General features: G+C 41.2%; 1 protein-coding gene across 1 annotated transcript; it reads left to right on the top strand.

The window, feature by feature from the left end:
- Positions 1 to 5,124: 5,124 nt before the first annotated feature.
- Positions 5,125 to 23,714, top strand: ugt8 (UDP glycosyltransferase 8). Its single transcript, XM_018695848.2, is given in 9 exon segments — positions 5,125 to 5,379; positions 10,530 to 10,981; positions 10,983 to 11,225; positions 11,227 to 11,361; positions 14,908 to 14,934; positions 14,936 to 15,051; positions 18,846 to 18,922; positions 19,909 to 20,128; positions 20,370 to 23,714. Coding segments are annotated over 8 exon segments (1,650 nt in total). The 5' UTR covers positions 5,125 to 5,379; positions 10,530 to 10,531; the 3' UTR covers positions 20,752 to 23,714.
- Positions 23,715 to 26,357: the final 2,643 nt, after the last annotated feature.

Here is a 26,357-nt window from a genome sequence, read left to right as displayed (position 1 = left end):
CAGGAGAAAGTTTACTGGTTCCTATCTCTGTTCCTCAGACCTTGTAGTGTCCACAAGACGGAATGACCCTGTTGCTTTCTTTTCTTCTGAACAAGCAACAAAACCTTGTATGACGGCTGTACATTCATTAATTCACTGAATCTCTTTTCATAATTGCAAAGATCTTGTTCCAGATACAGCAACTATTTGCTTTCTTAATTGACTGAACACTCTGCCTTTAACTCTCCCAGTATGTTGAGCAGAATAGCCAGTCTGGTTTCAGCTCAAACCCTAGACTCCATGGTGTTTCTAAAGCTTGTACCCTCATCTCGATATAGTTGCAGACAGAAAGAACAAAGAGTGAATAGCAGTGAGAATAGTCAAACTGTGAGTTTGGTGTCTGGACATTTTTGTGACTTTTCAAAACTGATACTTTGACTTTGAATTTCCTCGCTCATGATAGTTTAAAATGGGCAGCGTCTCAAGTTTGTTTGACTTCACACTATAATTAGCTTTATAAGCTTCTGAAAGCTTATTCTTCCATGATGTAAATGCTCACAACTACAAAATCAACCCATCACTCACACGCATATTTTTGCAGACTGTACTAAAGATAATAATATCTATTATATTGCACAATATATTTTTCTATAATCAGCACAGTCACAGGGTGTTTCCGGTGTTCTTATTGCACTGTGTATTTATCCTTGCCTAAGTCATGAATCACTTATAAAATTAACTCAGTGAAGGATCTCGACATGAGTCAGGAAAGCTGATTGTCTTACAAGACCAAAATGCAACTCCAACCTGATCCTGCATGTTTCCACACCACATCCAAGGGATCAGACACATCTTTACAGAGGATTTAGCTCTTTTTAAAGATTGTAGTAATTTTCTTTCTGGATTACAGCACCACCCTCATTACTGAGCTTCAAGCGTCATCCAGTTGCTCTATCTAGAAAGCTGCAAACTCTACTTGTTAAACCTGTCCACATTCTCCCATGTCAACTCCCTCTATTCCAGTCTTTGCTCCAGCAGCTACAGCCCATAAGTGAATTTATTCATATTCTGCCACTACCAGGTGCTTGGCTGCCTTCCTACTGTGCTGACCAGGTCATCACTTCACACAGTCACAGTCTTGACTACTGACTCCTGGCTCTCCAACTGAGAAATAACCTTCCCACCCCAGGCAGAGCAGAAAATTCACCCCTCACACTCTGTCAGAGAAAACTCAGCTCCCATATCTTATCACAAGAGCCTCTTCTAACTGAATGTTTTCTCCTCTCTACAGCTCTCTGTAAAATATTCTCTATGAAAAATATCCTCTGTTTCCTTAGCTTTTTTATGTATTTCTTTTAAAGCACTCACTCAGTATACACAATGTGCAGTCAGTGGGCAGTTTATTAGGAACACCTAACTAAAACTAATGCAGTCTAATTCAACAGTCCTGAAATAAATGTTTGGTTTTTGTTTAGACCTGTTTTAGAGAGCTCATTAATTATTGAAGCTAGAGCTACACCTCTAAGTATAAAGCACCACAGACTGCAGCCTCCAAAATGACCATAGAGCTGAATCAACATCTCAGTAAAACAGTTTAAACAAAAACCGAGAATTATAACCTTCATGTGGGTGGGGCGTATTGCAGACCTGTTGTATAAGACTGCATTAATTTTACCTAGTTTTATCCAATACATCAGCAACTAGTATAACATTATTTTTCACCCAATATGTGGTTCTTTTACTCACAGGTATGTACACGGTTCACTGATTTAATATCTGGATAAGTGTCTAAATCCCATTGTAGAACTCTAGAAAAAGCTATTCAAAGACAGCAATAAGCAAATGTATGCTTATTTGCCAGTATGTCATTTATCTATGTATTTAGATATATCTTTTTTTAGCTACTTTTCTCTTTGTTTTTGAAAATGTAATATTTAACCCCTAAGGTTCAGGCAGAACTCCACATATTGATGGATGCAAAACAGATGTTACCCAGACACAGAACTTTACTCTGTTCACTTTGGGTTTTTTTTTTAAAGAGTCAGATGCTTCAGTGCATGATGATCAGAAAATAAGGTATTCATATACTGTACAATGTCTGGTGTAACTTTTAATTAAATCAGTCTTATTGAGGTTAATGAACTCTGCTGTGGCAGTATGTTATTGGTCTGAGTCACATGGCTGCATGAACCCAGTGACTGACCCACATCCCAGTTTAACCAGGGAACGGCAGCCTAAACATTTTCAAAATCCAATAATTCAAATTTATAAACTTTATGTATTGTATAACATCTACTCTAGATCTGATACAATCTAAATTTAGTCCACAAACAGCTGAAGATGTCTGCAGACACACAGTGTTGCTGCCCTACAGGTTTATGTTTGTTAAGTTTGTTTCTACAGAAGGTTAGCACACATCATCCACACCACAATATGTTTGAGGGCATAGATTAACATCAGTCGTAGAGAGACATACACTCACCAGAAGACACAGTTAAAAGCTAAGGTTGTGGTTACTTTGTTGTAATACCGTCGTTTGTCCACTAGGGAGCAGAACAGAACATTTACAGAAGCAGAGTCCTTCCAAATTTCGTGCGGTTGACAAAATAAAAAAATGATTCAAAGATAATGAGGGCCTCTGTTCTCCAAGTATTGTCCATGTATTTCACTGTGGAGTCATGTTGCCTCAAGTGCTTTATATTCCCTGTTTAATTCAGTTTTATCCTTTATAGACAAGCTCAAACTATTAGTATTTATTCGTTTTGTTAGTTTTTGATGAATTGGCAGTCCCCAGCCTAAGTCATACATCAAATCTTTGCCTTGTGTGTCAGTTTTATTGCATAGCCCTGCACAATCCAAACTCCCTCTGCTCCCTCATCATTGCCCATTTTTCTGCTATCTCTCTCTTTTGTTTGCAGTCTCCTTGCCCATTTCTCCCTCCCAGCTCTCTCAGCAGCTTTTGACTTCTCTCAAAATATGCAAGTCTTAGCACCCCCGCTCTCCCCTCTCTCTCTCTGTAGATTGGGTGTCCCAGGGTGATTAACTATTGATATGGAGCTCAGGTAACACACCTGATATCTCAGGGGGTGTGGGGGCACGGGGGGTGGGGTGGTGGGGGTGCAGGGGGAGGGTGGCCGGGAGAAAGAGAATAGGAAGAGTGAGGTGGGGGAGAAAAGAGAGAGTGTTACAGGGAGAAATAGCGCGTGGGGGCAAAGTAGGAAAGAAACGCATGATGAGTGAGAGTGAGGGCAGAAGCCAGACAAATTGTGAGTAAGCAGTCGCATACACTCCAACTCTACATACAGGCCTTGCTGGATTGGAGGGCTGGGTGGATGCAAGAGCCCAGTAGCCAGTAGCAGTGTGGCATACTGTATTGTGATGACTCAGGGCATAGCTGAGGAAATGGGATGGTGAGGGCAGTGAATGTATCGAAAGAAATGAACAGAGTGTGTGTGTTTGTTTGTGTGTGTGTGTGTGTGTGTGTGGAGGGCAGATGCATAAACAAATGGATCACTGTGAGAGAAGAAACATCCATTTGTCTTTAACTACACACATTATGGCTGCTCTGCTTTCCAACCCCCCAACCCAGCCCCCAAATTACTCTGCATCCCCTTCAGTTTGAGTGTGCTTGCATGTGTGTGTTTACCGTGTAAACAGAACTGCTTCTCTGTGTAACAGTTAAGTCCCAGCATCAGCATAATCACAACGAACTCACTCTTTAAATTCTTTATCTCCGCCTCTTTTCTGCCTGATAAGCATCAGTCCTCTCTTGACTTTTTGCCGGTGGGGAGTTAACCCAAACACTTTTCCCAACCATCCCCCGTAGGTGATGTAGATTAGCACAACAGCTTTTTCAGCTTCTCACCTACAGTGTAGCTGTGATTTTGTTATATTTCTGCAAATAAATGAGCTGATGGATGAGTGAAAACAACGCTGTCTATAACTCTTCACGATCATTAGCTGATATTGCATCGCGGCACCTCTGTTGATCTAATACAGTACATGCACACACTTGCACACACAAAGACCTGGTGCAGATGGTGTAATAATGTAGCTCAGCACAGCAGTTTGCAGTGGATAGCTAGTTATCTTGCTGATTATAAAGATGTATTACAAAGCATTTTTGCCAATATGGTTTAGTAGAACAGAGTGCTGGATTCCTGCACCACCAGGAACTTTATCTTCCAGCACTCAGTCATCAATCTTTTAGAAGTACACCCACACAAACACACACACACACAAATACACACAAATGACACTCTGATGTATGCACATGTACTCTTCTAATTCATTAGAAAGGTAAAGGGTTGCCAGTGTTTGGACCATTTGACCAACTAATACCAAAATGTACTTATCAACATCATGTACAACTGCAGATTTGATGAATTAAATACGCTGAATCAATATTCGCTTATTTACAGAAAATTTGTTTTGATAAGCGATAAATTGTCAAATAATCTATCAAGCAAAAATGCATATACCCTGGTTGTCAAGCGTAAGGCTTTTCTGCTTTTCCTTGCTTTTAAATCATTGTAAACTGAATATCTTTGAGTTTCAGACTGATGCTCTAACCATAGAAACAACTTAAAGACATCACCGCAGGCTCTTGGAGGTGGACATTTTGGAAATGGAACATTTCATCAACTACATGATTAATCAGTTAATTGAAGAAAAATGACATAAGCAGGTTAATCTTTAAAGACTGAAAACGGTCAGTTGCAGCAGAGCCTTATCAGAAAGTGCCACCATAATTTGAAATATCAGTATGTGGCCTAATACAACTACCAACCAGGTAGCTACCAGGATATGCTACTAATTCAAGAATTCAGATAATCAGATAAACATTCAAGCTTTCCCTCTCCTTAAGAGACACTATCTTCCCACAATTTAGTCACAATAGGATCAACTATCAGTTTAACCCGACATGTATCAGAGAACATGAGAGGCAGAGAAATGTAGTCAGCTGTTAGCCTCCGCCAGTTCAAACAAAACCTATGACTCATACACTCATCCTAGCTGCTGATACTATCAACATGGATGGAGTCACCTGGAGCAATAGCTCACCTGTGTGGGCCCGCAACTCCCCACCCTTATTGTGCTTTACTCAACCAACCACTGTAAGTTCCCCCCCCTCTGCCACTCCCTTCCTTGCCATCTTACAACGCCGCATGTCCCGCCTCTCACCGTCACCGTGAAAGGCGCTGCGACTTCAATGTTCCCTCTGCCCGTCCTCGACACCCGGGGACACATTTTACTTTACAGGCAAATTTTCTCCTCATCCCGTTTTTTTTCCCCTTGTGTTTTTATCTTTTAAATTCTCTTGAAGAAAATCAGGACTACTGCAGTTTCACCTCCCCCCCCCTTCCACACACTTCTCCTGGGAAACATTCAAGTCGCAAGGTAAGGCCAGCCCAACGCAAGCGAGCGGAGTGCGTGTTACAACAGGTGCGTCGGTAAATACAACCTGTTTTAGTCAACGAGAAAAGCAACTTCAAAAACCACACTTTTTCGTTCTTTCTTCGTGGTTATAGTTTCATACAAGTAACCTGATATTGTTGACGTTGACAGCGGAGAACTCTTCCGTGTGCTACTTGGCTGTTTTTTTTTTCTCTCTCTCTGAAAGCTCAGGTGCGACAGTCGAAACCTCCTGAGACGCAGGTGTAGCCAGGTTGCTGTGTTGCGTTCACGTCCTTTGCGAATTATCTCGAACGAAAATCACCACTGGAGATTAATTGTCTTTTTGACTTAAGTGGTGGATTGATTCTGGTAGCGTGTCATCTTCTGCAGCATCCCTTAAGCACTCTGAGGCCACAGTTTGACTCTGATATACTTTGACTCTATGAAAGCGATACTACCATTAAAAAAATACTAGTGTTTTCTGAATTGTCAGAATGTCTTTAGGACTCTGTGTTAAACTTTTGAAATGTTTCACCCATGACTCATGCGCTAGATAACTCCGAGGTGTAAAAATATCCAGAAAAACAAACACAGGCCACCCCGCCTGCATTTACAACTCACTATCAGTTTAATACGTAATATGAGACTTGTATACTTTATGATCCCAGTACACTCGTTTGGAGGTCACAAATCAATACAAAACCCCACATGTCCAATGGGCTTTGTTAACATGACCTGAAAGCTAAGGTGAACTACACCCTAAAGCCTATTTGACCTGAATACAGTGTCTCTCTTTTGCTTTTCCGATGAGCGCACTCACATCATGACACCTGTTGGGCCAGTCATGTTGCACAAACGCAAAGTGATCACCTGATGCTTAACTTTGAATCTGTAGGTGACAGGTGACAAGGACTATCCTGCTCTCTGATACGCAAGTCATTGCTAAATGAGGCAATATGAGTGTGACTTGTATGTTGACTGAGATCAGTTTCATCCTCCAGAAATTCTTTGTGGTGTTGCTTAACACTCAAAACGTCTGTATGCCTTATGAGGTGTGCCTTTGCCCAAAGCTAAACCTTATTATAGGGATAAAGGGATCAGTCCACCTAGACTGAGAATACCTGCCATGCTTGAAATAACTGTGCACACAAGTATTAAAGTTGTCAGTGCTAATTTTATTATAAATGTCACCACAAGAAGTATTGCAATACTAAGCTCAATATATTGTGTAAGGATATTTTATAGGATATATCCCACTACAGCCCCGTCTCCTTTCCATTCACTGTTGCTCTTTTTATTTGCAGTATTTTAAGTTAATGAGATACCGTGCTGCTTTGTTTTACTCCCCCGTTTTATGTATGTTTATTTGTTTAGTTTAGATCTTTGGTGGACAGAGCCTGTCTGACCTGTTCCTGTGTGTTGTTGGATGTGGTGCAGTGGACTTGGTATAAGAGGAAGTAGTGTGTAAGAAGTGACATTTAAAGGGAAAAAATCAAATGTGAGGAAGGAGAGCTGAGAGGTGGAATGAATGGGGTTGAATAGTACATTGCATTTCTGTCTGGTCTGTAGTATTACATTGAAAGCAACAATTGACTGTTGGAGCAAGTTAATGTGGGTGAGCTGGTGCTTTATGCTGAAGGCCTAGTCGGCTGTTGTACAATGACATGTCCAATGGCTAGGCTATACATATGTATGTGCCTGGGTAGCACTGGGTAACAATGGGTCTGGGTAGAAAACATGTAACATATTTAACAGAGACACGTGTCAGAGAATGAATGAGTTGTATTTTCTCATCATATGTAGAAAAGCTGCACACAGTGTATTCCTGTCAAATGCTGATGAAACCTTAAGAGATAAGGGCATGAAGAGAGACCATGTTGCCATTATAAACAGCTTCCCATGTGCCTTGGCATGGGAAAGTCATGTGTTTTTTTCCACTTTCATTTTGTTTTCACCAAAATTCACGATCTAAATCTTGACCTTAGAAGTACAAAGAAGGACAAAGTATAATAATTTCACAGATATCTCATGACCTGACGTGCCTTTTCACACATACAAGATATTTTTGTTGGAGACATTGAAATGCAGCCACCAGGCCAAGTTATGTTTGCATCTTACATTTTATTATCAGAGTTTGACTTTTGATATGATGAAAGCTGCATACTCCAGATAATGATTTCATTCTACTTTTATAGCTATTGGTGGATTATTAATCTGTCTCTAACCTGTAGTTTTCAGTGAGCTGGACTGTAACTGTGTGCCCTAGACCCTCTGGTTTGTGTTTTTCTTAATTTTTTTTAAGCCAATGTCTTACTAGCCTTGTCATGCCAGTTTTGCCCTTGAAGGGACACCAGTTGGAATCTTTTACAGCAAATAAACCTAAAATCAGTTTATCTCGCTCTATTTAAAAGATATGAGGCAAAATAAACAGGTTGGACTGACTTGTATTTGACTTAATATCATTTCTTGGAAGTCACATCCCCCCTCTCAACAGGGTGCACTGGGCTAATGAACCCCTGCTGTGTAAGCAGCAAGGCTGTTCCTCCTGCTGTGCTAAATCAAGAAAATGTTAGTCTAGATTATGGTATTAGAGAGTCATAATCTCTGAATAATTACAATCTTGTGTCGCTCAGAATGGTAGAAAGCTCTTTCTGCGGAAGCTGTAATTGGTTTGATTTTCAATAATACACAACGGAAAGCTGCAGCACAAGCTATTTAATTTGAGATGATAACAGTTGTGGTTGGAATTTACAGTATAATTACTTATAACATTTGGAAATCAAAGTGGTAGTGGGTTGGACAAAAATTATGCTCTTCTCATTCTGTTTCATTCAAGCTGTTTAGCCCCTCATCTAAAGAAAATGCCATTTCCATAGAACAATAAATACAGACATTGAGTCTGTGCCACAATTAATAATCATATGAAGTGATGTTCTGAATGTCAATAAGTAATATTATCTATCTCACATTTATTGTTGTGAATATATTTATGAATTGTATGTGATTTAGGGGAGTGGCAGTTTTGAAGTGAAAACATAATGGATGCTGAGAAAGGGGTAAAAGGAAAACGGAAATGGCATATTTTTTAGGTTTATTAGTTGGTGTTAATAGACTCTCTAGTAGTGTAAATCCCTAGTAACCTGAATACAACGCGCAGTCAAGTTTAGACATAAATTGTAGATTTTACTTAAATATAAGTTCACAAAATCACCTCATTTAGTGGTATCACAGCTGGTAAGATGTTTCATATTGTGTAACATTAATATATACATATCTCTTCTCTGTCACTTGTTGACCATTAGATATTATGCCTCATATAAGGTTTTCTTTACAAACTCTAAAATAATTATCTCGACTGTTTTAAACTTGTGCAGTGTTGGTTTTCATCCCATCTTTGTCGTCACCCAGATCCACCCATTGTTGCGTATCCTCTAATTCTCTTAATTCAGATAATTTCCTCAGCCACCCCCTCCCCCGTGCACACAGTAACCAGACTCCATTGTTAGTAACTTAAGTCATGACGCATCACAGTACTCAGTAGACAGTGGCTGGTTTCTATGGTTACCATCAACAGTCTGGCCTGAGAAGTGTTTGTAACGATATCCTCAGGCCAATGCTTGACAAAATGGTGGCTACGTTGGTTCCACTTCCTACCAGGCCACAGCTGTTTGCGGGAGAGAAACTTCATATTGTGGACAAGCAGGTGGTTGACATGTAGATGCTATTGGGAGATGGTCAGCAGAAACAATATGGGCCATGCCATTTGATATAGATTCAGATGTAGTGGTAATAGGCATCAAGAGATAGCGCTCATCTAATAAGTAAAATGTGATGTGAGAGATATCTTGTGTGGGGCTGACAGGAGAGAAAAAAAATTATGCTTCTCTGGATATGACAGGTTGCTGCACTGGATGAGGGGCAGGGTGAACCATGAACAGGTCACAAAAGTGACACATACAGACGTAGACAAACAGTCACACCTCACATCTACACCTATAGGCATATTGCAGTTTACAGTTACCCTAATCTTCCTAATCTTCATCTTATAATGAGATGGTAGGTTATGCATAGTGGGTCAAAAATTCATTCATCTGCTCCAGCATTGCGTTATGTTGTTAGCATGATCTAAAAAAAATCGAACTACTCATTTTGCTGTGCAACTACTTTAAAGAGCAGCCCTTGTTTTGGCTATGGCTTTGTTTTGTGCATTGCTTACTTAGCTCCTTTATGTCTCAGTCCAAAGCCACAGTCACACTTTTGCTCAGAGTGTTATTTATATATTTTTCTCCAAAGGTCAGCTCATTCCTCAAGGTACAACACCCCGAGGAAAGAGAGTATGAGTTAGTCATTGTAGATTAGAAAAATAAGTAATTGATGATTCTCCATAAAGAGGCTTCCAGTGTTGATTATTAATCCAAATGAGAGGGAAAATGAGTGTAGGCATATAGGGCACAGGCTATGACATGGTGCCATGATAATGGCTCTTTGTGTTTGTGTTTGTGAATAGAGCGGCTGGAGGTTTAGAATGACGTTGGTGCTACCCACACCATGTCAGTGACGGCTGTGCACAGTGAGGAGGGATGAAGGGGTGGAATCGAAATACAGAGAAAGAAAGGCAAAGGTTAATTAGGTCAGGTAACTACTGAGAATAAAACATGTAACCCCACAGACACTCTCTCAATACTGCCTCTCAGTGTGTATGACAGAGGTGAAACTGAGCACACAACTGAATTAATTTCCAGGCTTGACATTTGATGTGCGTGAAATAATATTTTACAGCCATGTGAAATTGTTGCCTTATTGCGTCATGGGTGACAGACAAGAGGTGTGCCAGAGTAAGGTTCATACAGTAGGTAAAAGTAGAAACACCTGAGCTATTTTTCTGTACATTCTCTGAGTCTCTGACCTGTAATTTTGTATCAAGCTTATCTCTGGAGGTGTCAGACGTTCAGTATTTAGTAATGTAATTCCCAGTATTAAATGTATAATATATGAATGATGTATGATAAATTTATCTCAGCCTAATAATAATCGAGGATGATTCTATACCAGTGGAGCAACACTGATTTAATATCTGTATTATGATATAGGTTTGATGACTGTCCTCTGATTTTATTTTGGTGCTAACATTGCTCTTTTCTTTACTGTTTCAGCCATGCTACTACCCTCATCACTACTCCTCCTCCTCGGCCTCCTCACCTGGAGTCCCAGTGCATTATGCGCTAAAGTGATTGTGGTCCCGCCCATCATGTTTGAATCACACCTCTACATCTTCAAGACTCTGGCCACGGCTCTGCACCAGGAGGGCCATGAGAGCCATTTTCTAGTTTCAGAGGGTCGTGAGGTCCCCCCCTCTCCTCACTACCACTTGCAGCGCTATCCAGGGATCTTTAACAGCAGCACAGCTGACAGCTTCCTCCAGTCCAAAGTCAGCAACATCTTCTCAGGCCGTCTGACATTTCTGGAATTGTTTGACATTCTTGACCACTACTCTCAGAACTGCGATGCTGTTGTCGGCAATGCTGAGGTAATGACCCGCCTCAAGGAGGCCAAGTTTGACCTGCTGCTGGTGGACCCTAATGAGATGTGTGGTTTTGTGATAGCATCACATCCTGGGTGTGCAGTATGCTGTGTTCAGCACAGGCCTGTGGTACCCTGCAGAGGTTGGTGCCCCAGCCCCGCTGTCATATGTACCTGAATTCAACTCACTGCTGACAGACCGCATGTCTTTGGTCCAGAGGATCACAAACACTGCTGTTTACCTGGTGCAGCGCTTTGGAGTCCATTATATTGCATTACCTAAGTATGACCGGATTATGAAGAAACATGGAGTGAAGCCTCAAGTGGCCTATGGCTGACTTGGTGCAAGGCAGCCGGCTGTGGATGCTATGCACTGACATGGCTCTGGAGTTCCCCAGGCCCACCCTGCCACATGTGGTGTACATAGGAGGCATCCTCACCAAGCCCCCCAACCCACTGCCACAGGTCAGTACTGAGAGACACACAGACAGATGAGACAGGCAAAGACAGAGAAAAAGATTATGCAGTGTTTCACCTCTGTCCTAGTTAACGTCCTTGGAGAGCAGCAGTGGTCGACATAGTTAACATCCTTTCTCACTGTATATCTAATTTTATATCACGTTGTCATTGCACATTTTGTCATATTAGTAAATTTTCTGGAAAATGAATCAAGAAACTTTATATCAATAAACAATTACCGGACAGCAATTTCTGCTTTTAGGCTAATCCAGCAAATTGAATACCTGATACATCTAAGTGCTTCATCACATTGATTCAAACGTCATATAACATCCCATTTTAGTCATGAATCAATCCTGTTCATTGATATAAAGCATTTCCCACAGTGGCCTAAAACACCCACAGAGTATAAACCATATGCTAAATGTGTTCCCATGTAGAGCTTCCATGAGTACTGGAACATAAAATGGAGGCTCTGTGCCACTGGTGACGAAAGTACTGCAAAACAATGACAATGGCTAATTCATGATACATGACAGAGTTTGACTTTGACATAATGCAAATGTATGATTTCATGGGTAGGATGGGAAGCCATATTGTTAGGTTTTTCACTGACTTTTTTTTCACTGAGTTTATCATTTTATTTCACATATAAGTATAGGTAAAGAACTCACATGTTTTTCTTGTATTTTTCTTTTTATTAGACCGTCAGCAACCGTTCACACATTAAGACTTGGCCGCAACATGTATGATGAAGCTCATTGTCAGTTCACAAACAGTAAATGCACATACTGTACCTCAGTTTATTTAGTGACAGCCCGTCTCTCTAGTTTCTCTTCTCTTCCTATTGTGCCCCCCCCCCCCCCCCTGTACAGTGACTAAGTTTCAGGTTTTTTTGTATCTACCCTAGCTTGTCCCCATTGTCTCTCCTATCACTTGGTATCTCTTATTATCACATCCTGCTACAAAGCGAGCCTTTATAGACAATGCTGGGGTGAGGATGGGTTTGGGTTGAATGGATATGGTAGGTTTTTTAAGCAGAGAGAGGGGAGGGGTCATGGCGAGCAGAGGCGGGTGGTGACGGGGGTTAGTAGAGCGTTCCAATGCCGAGAGCGCGGGCCGTTGGTATCTACTGCAGAGGATTTTGGAATGCCGCTCTGGCCAATGGGGAGCATTGTGCCGTGTTGTGTGGAGGGAGTTATAATGGAAGTGGAGGGAGAACGGGGCCATTGTTCTGGGCAGAGAGCTGGGGACACTGAGACTCTTTTATGGGGTCACTGAGGCTGCGTTGTAGGGACAGTAGGGTTGTGCTGCTGGGACACAGAGCCCAGTGTGCCCCTTAGGATGGTCCGTGCCAGGGCCGGCCTTAGCTGCCGCAGCTGGACCATTCAGCCCCCCACCCCCCCACCCCCCTTCTCTACTTGTCCTCCGTCTCTGTCACTCCAACATGGCTGCTCCCTGACCAGTCCCCACCCACTGTCAGTCAGATGCTCATGCATCCTCACTTAGCATTCTCAAATGAGTATTTTACTATACAAAGCACTGCTGCTACTGCAGATGGATGCGTGCACGCGCACCCAACCACAGAAAAGCCTATTCTGAAACCAGCCTGTTTGTTATGATCTCCTCTTAACATCATCTGCCTAGTGACAAACATTTTTGATCAGATAATGGCAGTAGCTCTACTCTGCCTGTTTCAACGAAGCAGACTTACTGGTTGGTACAGGAAACTTCCGTGAGGAAAACCTAGAATTGGTCTCCTGCTTCTAAGAACAAACCCTTGGGAGAGGAGGATACTGCTGTCTTAATTTTCACTGCCTCGCTGTATCTGTCAGTTGGTAGAAACCAATGAGAACTGCAGGCTTCCTGTCTTTTCTTTTGCTTTAAATACATATAGTTCTGATATTTGAAATGTTTGGTCTATCAATAAAAAATTTCATATTGATAGACCACCCTCTTTGTTTTCCAATTTGATGTTCCTCACTATCCTTTACCTGTGTTACCCAACTATTTAAGGAGATTATGTCATAAAAGGCAGTGAGATCATCTGCATGTACCTCATAGAGATGCTACAGGATTTACCAGTCTCAGACTTGCAAATACTGTTCACGTCAGCATCCAAGTAGTTATCATGACTGGGTGTTCTGATATATCTGACTTTGCTCTGGATAATAGAAATGGAAAACAAACACGGATGCTTCAGCCCAAATCCATCTGTAAATGTAACTGTTCTCTACTTTAATGTAAACTTGGCGAATGCTCAGGATTTTATATTCCCACAGGGCCAACTGGGGCAAACTGATATCAGTAGTCTGTTGATTATCTAGAGTAACTAGGATGTTGTTTCCAGAGAAACTTGCTGCTGTCACCTTCATTGTATTAAGGTGGTGGCAGAAAACTCAGATACTGTAGCTCAAAAACTTGGCACATGAGTGCAGATAGTGTTTCTTATTATTTAGGTGAATTGACCCTTTAAGGATGGTGCGGATGCATGGATTAGGTGAGAATCTTTTACTTGGTAGACTTGTTAACTTGTTAAACATTGTACTGTATTGTCAGGGTGTAGGATTTTGATAGAGTTCAAAACAAGCCTCACAGAGCCAATAAAATAAACCTTGCAGTTGTCCCTGTAGCAGGTCTAGAGTAGGCATTTGCACAAAACAAGAACTTTGTAGAGAGATGCTGATCTCTTGGCTAAATACTCTACTTGCTGACCTTATAGAATCATAAATTATAAAACACATTGCAGTGGACATATAACATAAACATAAGACATTAACATTCATGTCACATTAACACAAGAAAAGACTGTGGCCAAAAAGGACTTACTTACTGCCAGTGATGGGAAATAAGGTAATTTAGGAAAGTAGGAAGAAAATGATACTGCTACATTAAAGTTGGTGACTTTGTATTCATTAACATCATAATGTGAAATGTTGATGTACAGTGCAACTCTGGGCACCACAGAGCAAAATGCAAGCTCAGCACATCCTTGCTTGAAGTTCTGAGGCATTAACTTGCATATATTTGACTTAGTAGCTTAATGTATCAGACATTAGACTGTGCATTGCTTGATAAACTTTCGCCGTGGGCAATTTTTATGCAAACAATTTCCTGGATTTGAATTTAAGTAGTATACATGGAAATATTTTTACAAGTGGTACCAGCCAGAATATGACAACAAAATTGCACTTGTTAAGGGGTTTATAGTTTTGGTGTTTCTCTCTGCTCATTGGTAAAGTTATCCAGCCAAATTCAGTGAACTTCATAACATCATCCTTCATTTATCTGTAAACCTATAAATCATTCATAACATGGGTGTGAAACGAACCTTACTTGAAGCAATGCCAAAAAGATTAATCATGTAGGTGTGGCTAAAAAAGCAATAAAGCAACAAATGTTTTATGGGCTCCTGTTTTTTTTTTTTTTAATGTCAGGCCTTTATCTTTAATGTATTAAGAATTATCTTAAGTAGAGCTCAGGTGTTACTTTACAATTAGCCGTTATCTACAATATGGGTCAAATATGTTTGTTTTTCTTGTATTTCTACAGGATTTCGAGGCGTGGGTGAATGACACAGCAGGAGCATGGCTTTGTGGTTGTGTCGTTTGGAGCTGGGGTCAAGTACCTTTCCCATGATATTGCTTACAAACTGGCAGGAGCCCTCGCCAGGCTGCCCCAGCGTGTCGTCTGGAGGTAAAGTATCTGTTTTCTCACTTTCACTCACACTGTACTGTACTGTATTTTAGGTGGAACCTCATAATCAGCTGTACTACTCCTTTTACTTGGCTGATCAAAAAGTAAGCACTTTGTTCCCCTGTGACAGCCTGCCACTTGAGGCCAAAGTCCAAATTCCCACCTCACGTTTGTTTCAGGGTATTATCTGAGGTCATCCAGTTGATCAAACAACACTGAGTGGTGGATCCTGACCCTTGAGAAACTTTTTACTCTTCTGAGCAACCCTCGTCATCTCTAGATAAAAACTCTTCTTTTATAATAAATGGGAAGAGTCAGATAAAAGATGTGATTTATCCAGAACATTAGTTCAGTTAAACACACTGTTGGCCTTTCTGTGTCTCACTTGTAAACATGCAGATACCTAAATGTTACCTACGTGTTGATTCTTTGTGGTATGTTACTGTTTGCTACAGTTGCCTGACAACATGACACTGCAGCCATGGGAAGGAGAAATATGAACAAAAGAAAGGAAACAGAGATATACCAGTGAATTGAGCAGGCAAATATACCTTTGCTTATTGCAGATATATCTGTATCATGTATATGTAGGTTGATAAGCAACAAGAAGTTGCTGTACAGACGAGGTTTGAGGTCATTTAGAAACAGTGACACCATGTAGTTCTTCCACCCAGAGAGCACTGACAAGTTGATATTTCTACTGCAGTGTTCCACTTATGTAAGTACCTTGGTCACAATATCTGTGTGGACATATCTGTCATCACTGAATGAATGCAGATGTTTATGTGCTCTGTTTGAATTTATAACAACAGATCCACATTTATGTAAAGTATCTGTGCTTTCCCTGTGAGGGAGATAGGTGTGATTGAAATCTTATCTGTAGTCATTATTTAAGTGCCAAAGCATTTGTCCTTTGTCTATGACCTGAGCAAGAAACATACGTAAACAAGGAGGAGGGAAAGTGAGACTGAGAGAGGAGGAAAAAAATGTGATGACTAGTTTCACAGTGCTTTAATATTTGATCCATGAACCTGTTAATTATAAACTGCCAACTGGGTGTATGGGACAATATATTCTGGTATGTTTAAACTTTGGTTCTAGTGCATATATACACACTGACTTTTCTATATAGCTGGGTTCAGTGTTAATGGTTAACATTCTCCTGTGTGCAGAGGTTGGCGGCTTGTCTCTAAGGTCGTCACTTGTTCAAACACACCCAACAGTTTACAATGATGTCATGACTGGCAGAATGGTCAGGTAACCTGTCATTAGGTGTGTGCTGCTAGAATAATAACAGTTTTAAAATTATGTGTTTTTATTTAGTTTTGCTGTAGTTGACATGTGCAGTTTGATGTTGTTCGCAAGGGTCTTTACATTTCCTTTTATTTAGATTGTTGCATTGTAACTATTAATAATGATATCACATTGTACCATTGTATTTTTCATCTGGCACTGTGTGAACCGTGTAAAAAAAAAAAAAGTCATTTACAGGTATTTGATAAAGACTAACTAAACTATTCTCTGGAGTGTATGTTAATGAGAACATGACAAACAACAAATGGCAAGAAAAGCAAGGATAAAGTTTAAAGTTACCCATTAATAGACAAAGAAGTGCCCTGACCCTGGAAAGAGACTTTGGAGTTATTGTGTAAGTTTGAGATGTGCGATGACATGAGATAAGAATTTTTTGTTATTTTCCAGAAATAAATCAAATAAATTATTATTAATAAGTTGATATGAATAATAAAGCAGAGGGGGGAAATTGTGAAGGTGATACAGGTGACACAGATTTACTGAGTAGATGTGTTTGTTTGCTTAAAGTAACTTGAATATCAATCTTCCATTGGAAGGTGGGAAGAATTTAACTCAGGTGCTATATGACCACTTTTATTGCATCATCAAACAAAGCAAAAATAGTCACACACTAAAACTTCTGCTACAATGTTATTAGTACAACATTTTGACCCTGTGTGCCTTCATCCATGTGGGAATTGTTCACATTAGTTTTGAAGTCTTCCCTGGTTATCTGTACCTTGCTCATTTGGGTGTGTGTCTGCAGCATTTGCAGTTTTATTACATGGAAGAGATTGTGAAATGTGGTGGTGCATAGAGTCGGGGAACAAAGATGAGCAGGGTTCAAAAACATGCCAGACTTTATGTTACATACTTTGAGAGCATGGAAAATTCAGTGGCTGGTGTGTAGACAAAGAACTAGGTGGAGTCCGTGATGGGACCTAAGGGGATTAGTTTGTGTATGCAGTGTCTGTTTGGAAGTAGGTGGTTGCCTAGACGTTTGCCATGGTTGTGGCAATCTGGGCAAATGAGGCAATGAGGAGAGCCCTTGGCATGCAGCATGTGTGTGTAATAATTTGTGAAAAATTCAAATTTTTACATTTCAAAAGCAAATTAAACACATTCCTCTGTTGCACTGACTTTTCATAGTGAGATATCAGACAATGATGCTTCACATGAAGGTGTCTACAGGTGAAATGGGACAACGATCTGAAAATTGGACTCGTAAGCAGAAGATGTTTGTAAGCCCCAAGACTTTGTATGTGACATTGAATGATGATCTGGCTTCCAGTGGCCCCTCCATACTGAGAGGATGGAAAAGGAAGAGGGCTGGTGAGAGGGACAGAGACCAAGCCAAATGAATCGTGTCATTGATAATTGGCTGCATGAATGTAGGCTTTGATTGGCAGGACAGTGAATTGGTGCTTTGTTGAGGAGAGAAAGAGAGATGAAAGAGTTTGAGCTAGGGAGGGAAGGAGACAGATATGAAGAGACGGGGGGTCGTAATGTTGCATGCATATGTATTGTGCGCTGCATTTGTTGGAAAATGCTTTCGCACACTCAAACGCAGACACCGGAAAACATACTCGCAATACTGTACACATTGACCACTGCCAAGACAATGTGCTCAAATCTAAATCTGTGAGTGAACAAGCGAGGCCCTTCTGCTTTTTGCTTTTTGTTCAGGGGGAAAACAAGAGATCAACTTTGAACTTCCCACTGCTCGCTCTCTCTGCATCATGTAAATGAAATTGAAATTGAATTGATTCATTTAACTCTCTGTATATACAGTATCTTTTGCACACAGTTTACATACATATCCTTAGGCCCTCACTGTGTGTGTTTGGAGGTACACAGCAATGTAGCAAGCTAAACACGCTTCTGGTAAAGGTCCACAACAGGAGTTGGCCTTTGAAGTGTACAGTGAATACAGAGCAGAGAAAGATGAGATGGCATAAACAATAGTTAGATAAAAGGTGCAGCTATAGTAAATGAGTTAGTACAGCAACAAAGAAACAGAATTCATGGAAGAATAGACTAGATGTCAGATTACTCACACTGTACATTGTTCATGCCAAGGAGAGTCCACAAGAATAAAAGTGACATGAGTAAACTACATGATAGTATTTCTAATGCTAAACAAGCACCTTAGCTCTTAGGCAGCTAGTATGAGACCTAAGTAAGTTAACCTAGCAGTAAATTGATTGCAGTCATTGCGGTCATTTTTATACTGTGGTTTTTGTACAGAGTTAACAAATGGAGATAACATGTATAAGGGGTTTTAGAGGTTCTGGTAAGCTGATTTTGTCACCTGTTAACAGAGCTAGGTGAGCTGTTACCCCTTGCTTCCAGTCTGTGTGCTAAGCTAAGCTAGCTGCCTGCTGACTGTAGCCTCATATTTACTCTACAGACATGAGAGTGGTATCAGTCTTCTCACTGGACATGGCAAATGTTATCCAAAATCATTGCTTCCTTCATTATTTCCTTCTTTCCTTTGTTAGATTCTCTGGAGTTCCACCCAGTAACCTTGGCAACAACACCAAGCTTGTTGACTGGATGCCTCAAAATGACTTGTTAGGTGAGTACATTAACAAAATTTGAATTTCACCTTTTAGTTTCTGCTCAACAGTCACATTGGCTTAATGAATTTATTATATATTGTACTGGACCATTTAACTGAAATGCATTTTACCGCACTTGCAACACTTTTAAAATGAATCCATATGCTTTGCTTGAAAACAGCTTCTCAAACATCTGATCTGGTTCATGGCATGTTTTGACACATTGTTGATTGGTGTTTTTATTAGAGATGTTCCTTGGGGTGTGGCAGAGTAGGTTTTGTGTGGGAGGCTTACTCCCATACCTTGTGCTAACCACAGCAAAGGGTAGAATGTGGATGTGTAAGCCACTTTGTGCCTGTCAGGAATGAGGAATGTACAACAACATCCAGACATTGACAGCAAGCAGTGTATTTTGCAACACTGCGACAATAGTACTTTGGTTCACCAAGACTGCAAATATTGAAACATTGTGCCTGTCTGGCTTTCTGGTAGGTTGGTAATAGACATTTTAGGGGCAGCTCACTGCAATGACAATGTTTCCTCTTCATTGTGGCTCAACAAAATGAACTAAAATGCCACCATTTCCTTCCAAGTGACATTTTTGCCACACCAAGCACCAGAAACCAAACTTTCAATGTAATCTCACTGTGTTGTAGGTAAACTACAGCTAGAGGAAGTCAATTATTTGCATTAAAATTCCTTCCTTCACAGAAGCACTGACTGAGGCATTTTGTTAATTATACTGTTGAAACGACATACACATCTTCATTCTTCCTCTTACTGTTAACAGTCCTCCACCCACCTTCATGAAGTGGGGAGAAACACTGAGATACTGCTGAGTGAGTGTGTTGCAGTATGTGGAATTTACTATATAAACTCTAAATAATCTAAAAAAAAAAAAAAAAAAACAACAACCCGGCAAAAAGGGTACCCTGTCAAAAATGACTAATGAGCATAACACCTACCACACAAAATAACATCCCTCATACTTCCTCTCATCTAGGCCATGCCAACACGAGGGCCTTCCTGAGCCACGGCGGCCTGAACAGCATCTACGAGGCCATGTATCATGGGGTGCCGGTGGTAGGTGTGCCCTTGTTCGGAGACCACTATGACACCATGACTCGTGTGGCAGCCAAAGGTATGGGCATCATGCTACACTGGAAGTACATGACTGAGGAAGACCTCTACACAGCCCTGACCAGCGTCATCAAAGACACCAGGTGAGATTTCTTACTTGTCCTACATGCATTTTGTTTATCAGTGCCATCTGGTGACTGTTTATGGCATCACAGCTTCCTGATTTCATGGTTCACGTCCAATACTCACTTCTCACTATCCCAATTTTTCATAATCGGTCACTTTCTGATATGTTTGTACTCTCTGGCATGTTCAAATGTAGCCTAAGACTCGTTTCAGTGTGTCCTTATGCCCTATCTCCACCCGCTGTCTCTCCCACCATAGGTACCGCCAGCAAGCACGTCTTCTCTCCAACATTCACAAAGACCAGCCGGGCCACCCTGTGACCAGAGCTGTCTACTGGATCAGCTACATCCTCCGTCACCACGGTGCCAATCACCTGCGCTCCGCCGTATACGAGGTACACCCTTACCAGTACTTCCTGCTGGATGTGATTGTCACTGTAGGGGCTGCCTTGGCTCTGAGCGGTTTTGCCCTGCACCGGTTGGTACGGTTGCTGAGGGGGAAGGTTGGGGACCCGAGCAGAGTAGGGGGTAACACCAGGGATGATGGGAACATGGCCAACGGACATTGCCATAATGAGAGCATGGCTAACGGGAAACACAAACGCAATGGCTCCTTGAAAAATGAGAAGAAGATGAATTAATGTTTTGAATGGCCAAGATGGACGAGGAAGAAGTTGCCCCAAGGACTCAGCTCTAGGTTTGGTTTAGTGGTTTCATACAAGCCTGAAAGAGAAAGCTGTTCTTAGGTCTGCGTCGAGAGGCAACTGCTACTCAGAGCGAGCGAGAGGCTGTAGGAGAATACACAAATGCATCATGTGGGGACAGAGCAAGGCATCGGGTGCTCAAAATCTGTGTCTGTGTGTGTGTGTGTGTGTGTGTGTGTGGTGTGTGTGTGTGTGTGTGAGCGTGTGGGTGTATGTGTATGTGTGCACTGAGGCAAATTTAACGAAAACTCTTAACAACAGCAGCTACAGCAACACAACACCAAATTGAAAAGTCATCGAGGATGAAACACAGGAAAGACACATTGGGCAGGACATTGTTTCTACACGTGCGTCTTCTCTCCTGCATGTTCTCGTCGTCTTCCCGCCTTTCTGTCCACTGGAAGGATGATGAAGAGGGGAGAACCCGAGCGCCAACCCCTCATCCTCAGAACAAAGCAAGAAAATAAAACGGATAACTTTTGAAATATTTAGGATTTAATGTTTTTAACGGCAAACTCTGCTTCAAAATATGTCTGGTGAACTGTAAATAGAGGACAAATCTATTTATTTCTGTACAAATGCATTTTAATTATGGACCTTTTGATCTTATTTTAATTTATTTCATGTGTCAGTGGTGTGATAGCATGATGGTAGACTCCCTTCACTAAGCCAACATCTTTCACAACACTGTGTCCTTCATATTGGTGAAACAAATAAAACAAAACCTGAGAGCAGCAGTTTTCATAAGCATGCACAGATCTGCATTATCCACAGTATTTACGGTGATCTTGCTTTCAAACTGAGCAGGGAGTTGGAAACATTTTCATCGTTTCCCCTTTTTGCGTGGTGGCGCCGAGCCGTGGCACTGCCAGTTTGTTCTGGTGGTAGAGAACAACTCCACAGAACTCTGTTTGGCATATCAGTGTGAAAAGGGTGATCGTGTTATTATCAAAGGATAAAGTGTAATAATGATTACTGTGAATACTGTGGATGGGCAGGGCCAGATAAGAAATGTGCTCAGGCTTGTCAAGTCAGGTGATCAGGGATGAGTCAGAGCATTATTGATTTATGATTACTTGCTCCATCAGTTCCATGCCTTAATTCTGCACCCCTCATCTATTTATTAATCATGAAGGAGTCATCACTTGATTGCCATTTTTAGCTACACTTGACTTTGTACATCATACCTCTGTGATTTATTTGTTGGATAATTTCTAACATGTCGCAAAAGCTAGTTTTAAATTACACTCAATGTTTCTCTTCTGTAAGTTAAAGCCTGTTTATTTACCATAGATTTAGCTCTTGAGGTTCATGTACAAACTAGGCAGACCTTATATAATTATTTTAACTTTGGGTCAGAATGATTCACATTCTCTATGTGGCCTTTTATAATGCAAATATTTGTGTATGCAGTATGCTTGAATACCAATGTGTATGTGTGCTTGGTAGTTTCAGTGCTTGTGTGTTTTAGATCACTGTACAGCTTTAGCTGGAGTGTATGGTTGAAACAAAGCAGATGAAGTATGCTTTAGCCCACTCAGAGTCATGTAAAAACAATTACTGGTTTTACTTATTCTCATCATGCAAGGTGTATGCCTATGCAAAGGATTCTCTCTATTACTTCCAGCAAGACTGAACTTGCTCTCAGCAGCTTTTTTTTTTTTTTTAAAGTTCACTCCACATTATTTTACTCTTGTTTCTTGGCCAGCATTAAGCCATCATGCCTGTTAATTCTGAATGCAGATGGAGGAAGGGTGTAATAGTTTGACAAGAAAGGTGAAAACCACAACTTCTACAGTGAATAATAATGTGTTGAAGTGACACTGATCCATGCTGCAAAATTCTCTTTTCTCGAACCCCTGTCAGGGAGATCAAAGTACAGGGTGAGCTAGAAGGGTAGAGTTGTGGACTCTGTGGGGATTTGGTGTCTTGCTAATGGACATTTCAGAAGGGCAGGTGCTCGTGGACATGGGACATTAAAATCCCATGAACATGAGGCTTCCAGTTGGACGGTTTGTCAAACCACCGGGCCACGCATTTTCACATATTTTCCTCTATTGTTCCAGCAGCACAGTCCAGACATCCACTTTTTAAAGGCATCCCGGCAAAGACATTGTTTACCAACCTAATAACAACTCATGCACAGAGAAAAACAGCTATGTAAATTTAAAAGAATCAGAGGAAACGCCATCACTTAACCAGAGTTGTTGAGGATCTAACATCCAACCAACATTTGTGTGCTTCATGATTTTCCTTTCTCTGTGAGCTACAGTTACACTTGCACAGCCCAACCCAGCCCTGCTGAAAACAGAACCTTTTATACTTGAATCATCATCATCATCTTCATCGTCAGTAACAACTTCAGCTGTCTGGTGTAGATGGGCCTGCAGGTGCTTCACAAGCTATGACCAGAGTCAGGAGAGAAAAAAATAGTCCGGAAGATATATTTTTATTATCATTTGTTCAGCATTAATGCTGTTATAGCCCACATAGTTAAATGCCTACCCATGCCCATCCTTTAATTCTCCCTTATGTCACTGTACTTACTCTGCAGTTTGACATGTCTCTGTTCTTTTGACGTTTGTATTTCATCCGCTTGAATACTCTCTTTGTTCTGTCTTCAATTGTGCACCCGCTTGTTCCATTTGTCCACCTCTTCTCTTACTCTTAACTTCCTGGTGTGTTCTGCAGTCTTTGTACTCTTGTCTCTATCTTCCTCCTCCCCCCTAAATATTAGATGTCATCACTTACTCTACTTTCTTTTTTTTAGATTTCATTTTACTTTGATTTTAAAATGACATAAAGTCCTCAATTTTCCTGTCATGTGTGTCCATGTTGTAAATAGAACGATGTAAACAAAATACTAATGATGAATAAAAATTACATATTTTGTTTGCAGAGATGATTGAAACTTTTATTCTCAAAAAGTGTCCATGCTATCTAGTATTGTCTTTATTTTTGACAAATAAATTTAAAGAAGACAGTGAATGCAAGGTGGAGAAAAAGTAGTTCTGTAATTACCAAAGTATGTCTAATCACTCATCAGATTTTACTTCTATTGAGAAATGGTTGTTGCATGCTATCACTACTACTACTGTACAATAGTACAGAACAGACAAGCACGTACAGTCCTTAAAGTTTTTGAGACCATGATAAGGCTGATGTTGATTACAGCAGTTGATGCTGCCAGTCTCGCTTTGATAGGGGATCTGTAGGTTTTCTGTCGGGAGTTGTTACCAAGCAGCAAGAGGTTTTGCAGGTATCAAATGGTAGAATCATCTAAAGTAGCCAACTGCACACACACACACACACACACACACACACACACACACACACACACACACACACACACACACAAGCCGGGTGGATAGAGGTTTCTGGTGGGTTATCTAATGCTGTATGCTTGTGCTGAGTGAGGCTGGGGTAACAAAACACCCAGCCTGGTACCCTGCCTCACTCACTGGCCCTGTTAATTATTCACACCGCCTGCAGGGGCCTGCAGACCTCTCTCTCTCTCTCTCTCTCTCTCTCTCTCTCTCTCTCTCTCTCTCTCTCTCTCTCTCTCTCACACACACACACAGTCAAAGCATCTGCAGGTATGTTTAATTTACGTTCTTGAAGTTGTTTTCTTTTGTTGCCGCTGGTGGCCAAATTGGGCACTGTTCTGTTCACTGAGACAGGAAGGGGGTGGGGGAATGGAGGGTAGGCCTCTGCTGATGAGGAATCTGATATTACAGAAAGCACACTGGGCATCATTCATGACATCCTCCATTCAATTCTCAGCCACCACTCCCTCCTCAGACCTTGTAAGTGCCTATTATTCACCTTTCCTCTCCACCTCAAAGGACAATCATCAGAGGCAATTAAACACTTTGTCCTGGACTAAGTGGGCTTGCCGTATGGAGTAAGAGTCCTCCCTCTTTGCTCAAGATCAAAGTGATGAATTTGCCAGAAGTCTGACAAAATGTCTACACACTGACATCCACAGTTAATGTGGAAATATGGATGAAAGGATATAGCGGGGGTTGCATGTGTGCACCTCAGGATGTTGGACTTAGCTTGTTTGTGGCTTTGTGTGCTTTTTGTTTTTGAGGCCTAAGGGTGTGTACCAGTTTTGAAATTGTTAACTTAGCTTGTACAAGCTAAAATGAATGATGGTCCTCCTTCTGTGTTTATTCATCTCTGTCACAGCACATATATTCCAAGAGCTCTACCTATGGATCTGCCTGGAGGCATATCATATTCCTTTGTAACTTGTTTTAGAGGACTCAAAGACTCTCCCACCACTAAATCAACCCCAGAGCTAAACTGACCTTGACAGCGCACATAATGATACAAGACAAGGAGATCAGTTACTTCAATGGAAAATAAAATTTAGTTCAATTAGGAGTTGAGATCATCACACAGTGGAAAAGAACCTCCTTTCCTTCTCTAGGGGGTTTGACCTGATGCATTGTTTGATTGTCATCGCACTCTAATGTCTAACTGTGTTGCTGTGAAACCATGTGAAAAACAGCCTTGTTCCCCTTGAACAAAAATAGCCCCAAATCCTAACACGTATTTTGGGATATGGTTGGTCTTATTACAGCAGAGCGAGGCGCTACAGTGTGTGCAGTATGTACTTTGCTCTTAAAGCTAAAAATATTTGCTTTTCTTCTGAAAGCTCTGAACTCGTAAGCTTGCGCTGCGTGTTGCCTCGTCACCCTCAACACCCTCAAGATAAGGACGCAGGGAACAAGCGTACGGTCCTCGCGCACGTAATGAAAGAACTCATCGTTTTCAAGAGAGCCTGTGAAAGACTCAGCTGAGGGCTTTCCTTTTACTCTTTGTCTTTCATTGACTTTTTTTGCCCTTTTTTAGTCCAGTGAGAGGTAGAAAGTAGGATCAGTCCTGTGTTTCAAGTTCTGAAAGGTTGGGATCAATACAACCGAGGGCAGCTTCTGCGTGATAAAAGAAAGAAAAAAAGGTCTGTGTAACTTGTGCCATAAGATGTGTGTGTGCAAAGTGTGACAAATATTATCCTGCAAGTTCCTCTTATGTCCAGTAGAGGGTAGTAGTATTCCATATCTTGCTCTGGTCACTTCATGCTTCCCCTATGTTTTTTCTCTTTGTCTTATTTTCTCTCCTTCACCCTTCTGCTTCAACCAACAGCTGATGGACCTGTTGACTGAAGTTTCAACTTGAAGAAGCTCTGAGGTTCTGATGCAAAGATCTTGCAATAGCCACGATGCGTATGTGTGTGTGCCTTTCCTGCAGCTTTCAAGTGCAGAGGCGGGCTGCTCTTGTCATTCCGGTCCAGTATATCTCCAGCTGTAACTCCTATTAAACCCTTCACCCTCTTCCATCAAAATCTCTGGCTCCCTGGGCGACAGATGTGGCCTGGCCATCAGTGGGCGAGGAGAAACCGTGGAAGGATTCAGTTCAAACACCAGAGGCCTTCAAGTGCCACATGTGTGTGTATTTGTAAGATTTCAAATGAAAGTTAAATGATCTGTGTGGAGAAGCAGGGTCCCCTCAGCAGCCTCAAAGATAAGATGAAGCCA

Source organism: Lates calcarifer, linkage group LG5 (genome assembly GCF_001640805.2).
Source record: "Lates calcarifer isolate ASB-BC8 linkage group LG5, TLL_Latcal_v3, whole genome shotgun sequence".
Lineage (NCBI taxonomy): Eukaryota > Metazoa > Chordata > Actinopteri > Centropomidae > Lates > Lates calcarifer.
Note: the sequence above shows the minus strand (reverse complement) of the source record. Positions and strands in the feature narration are given on the sequence as shown.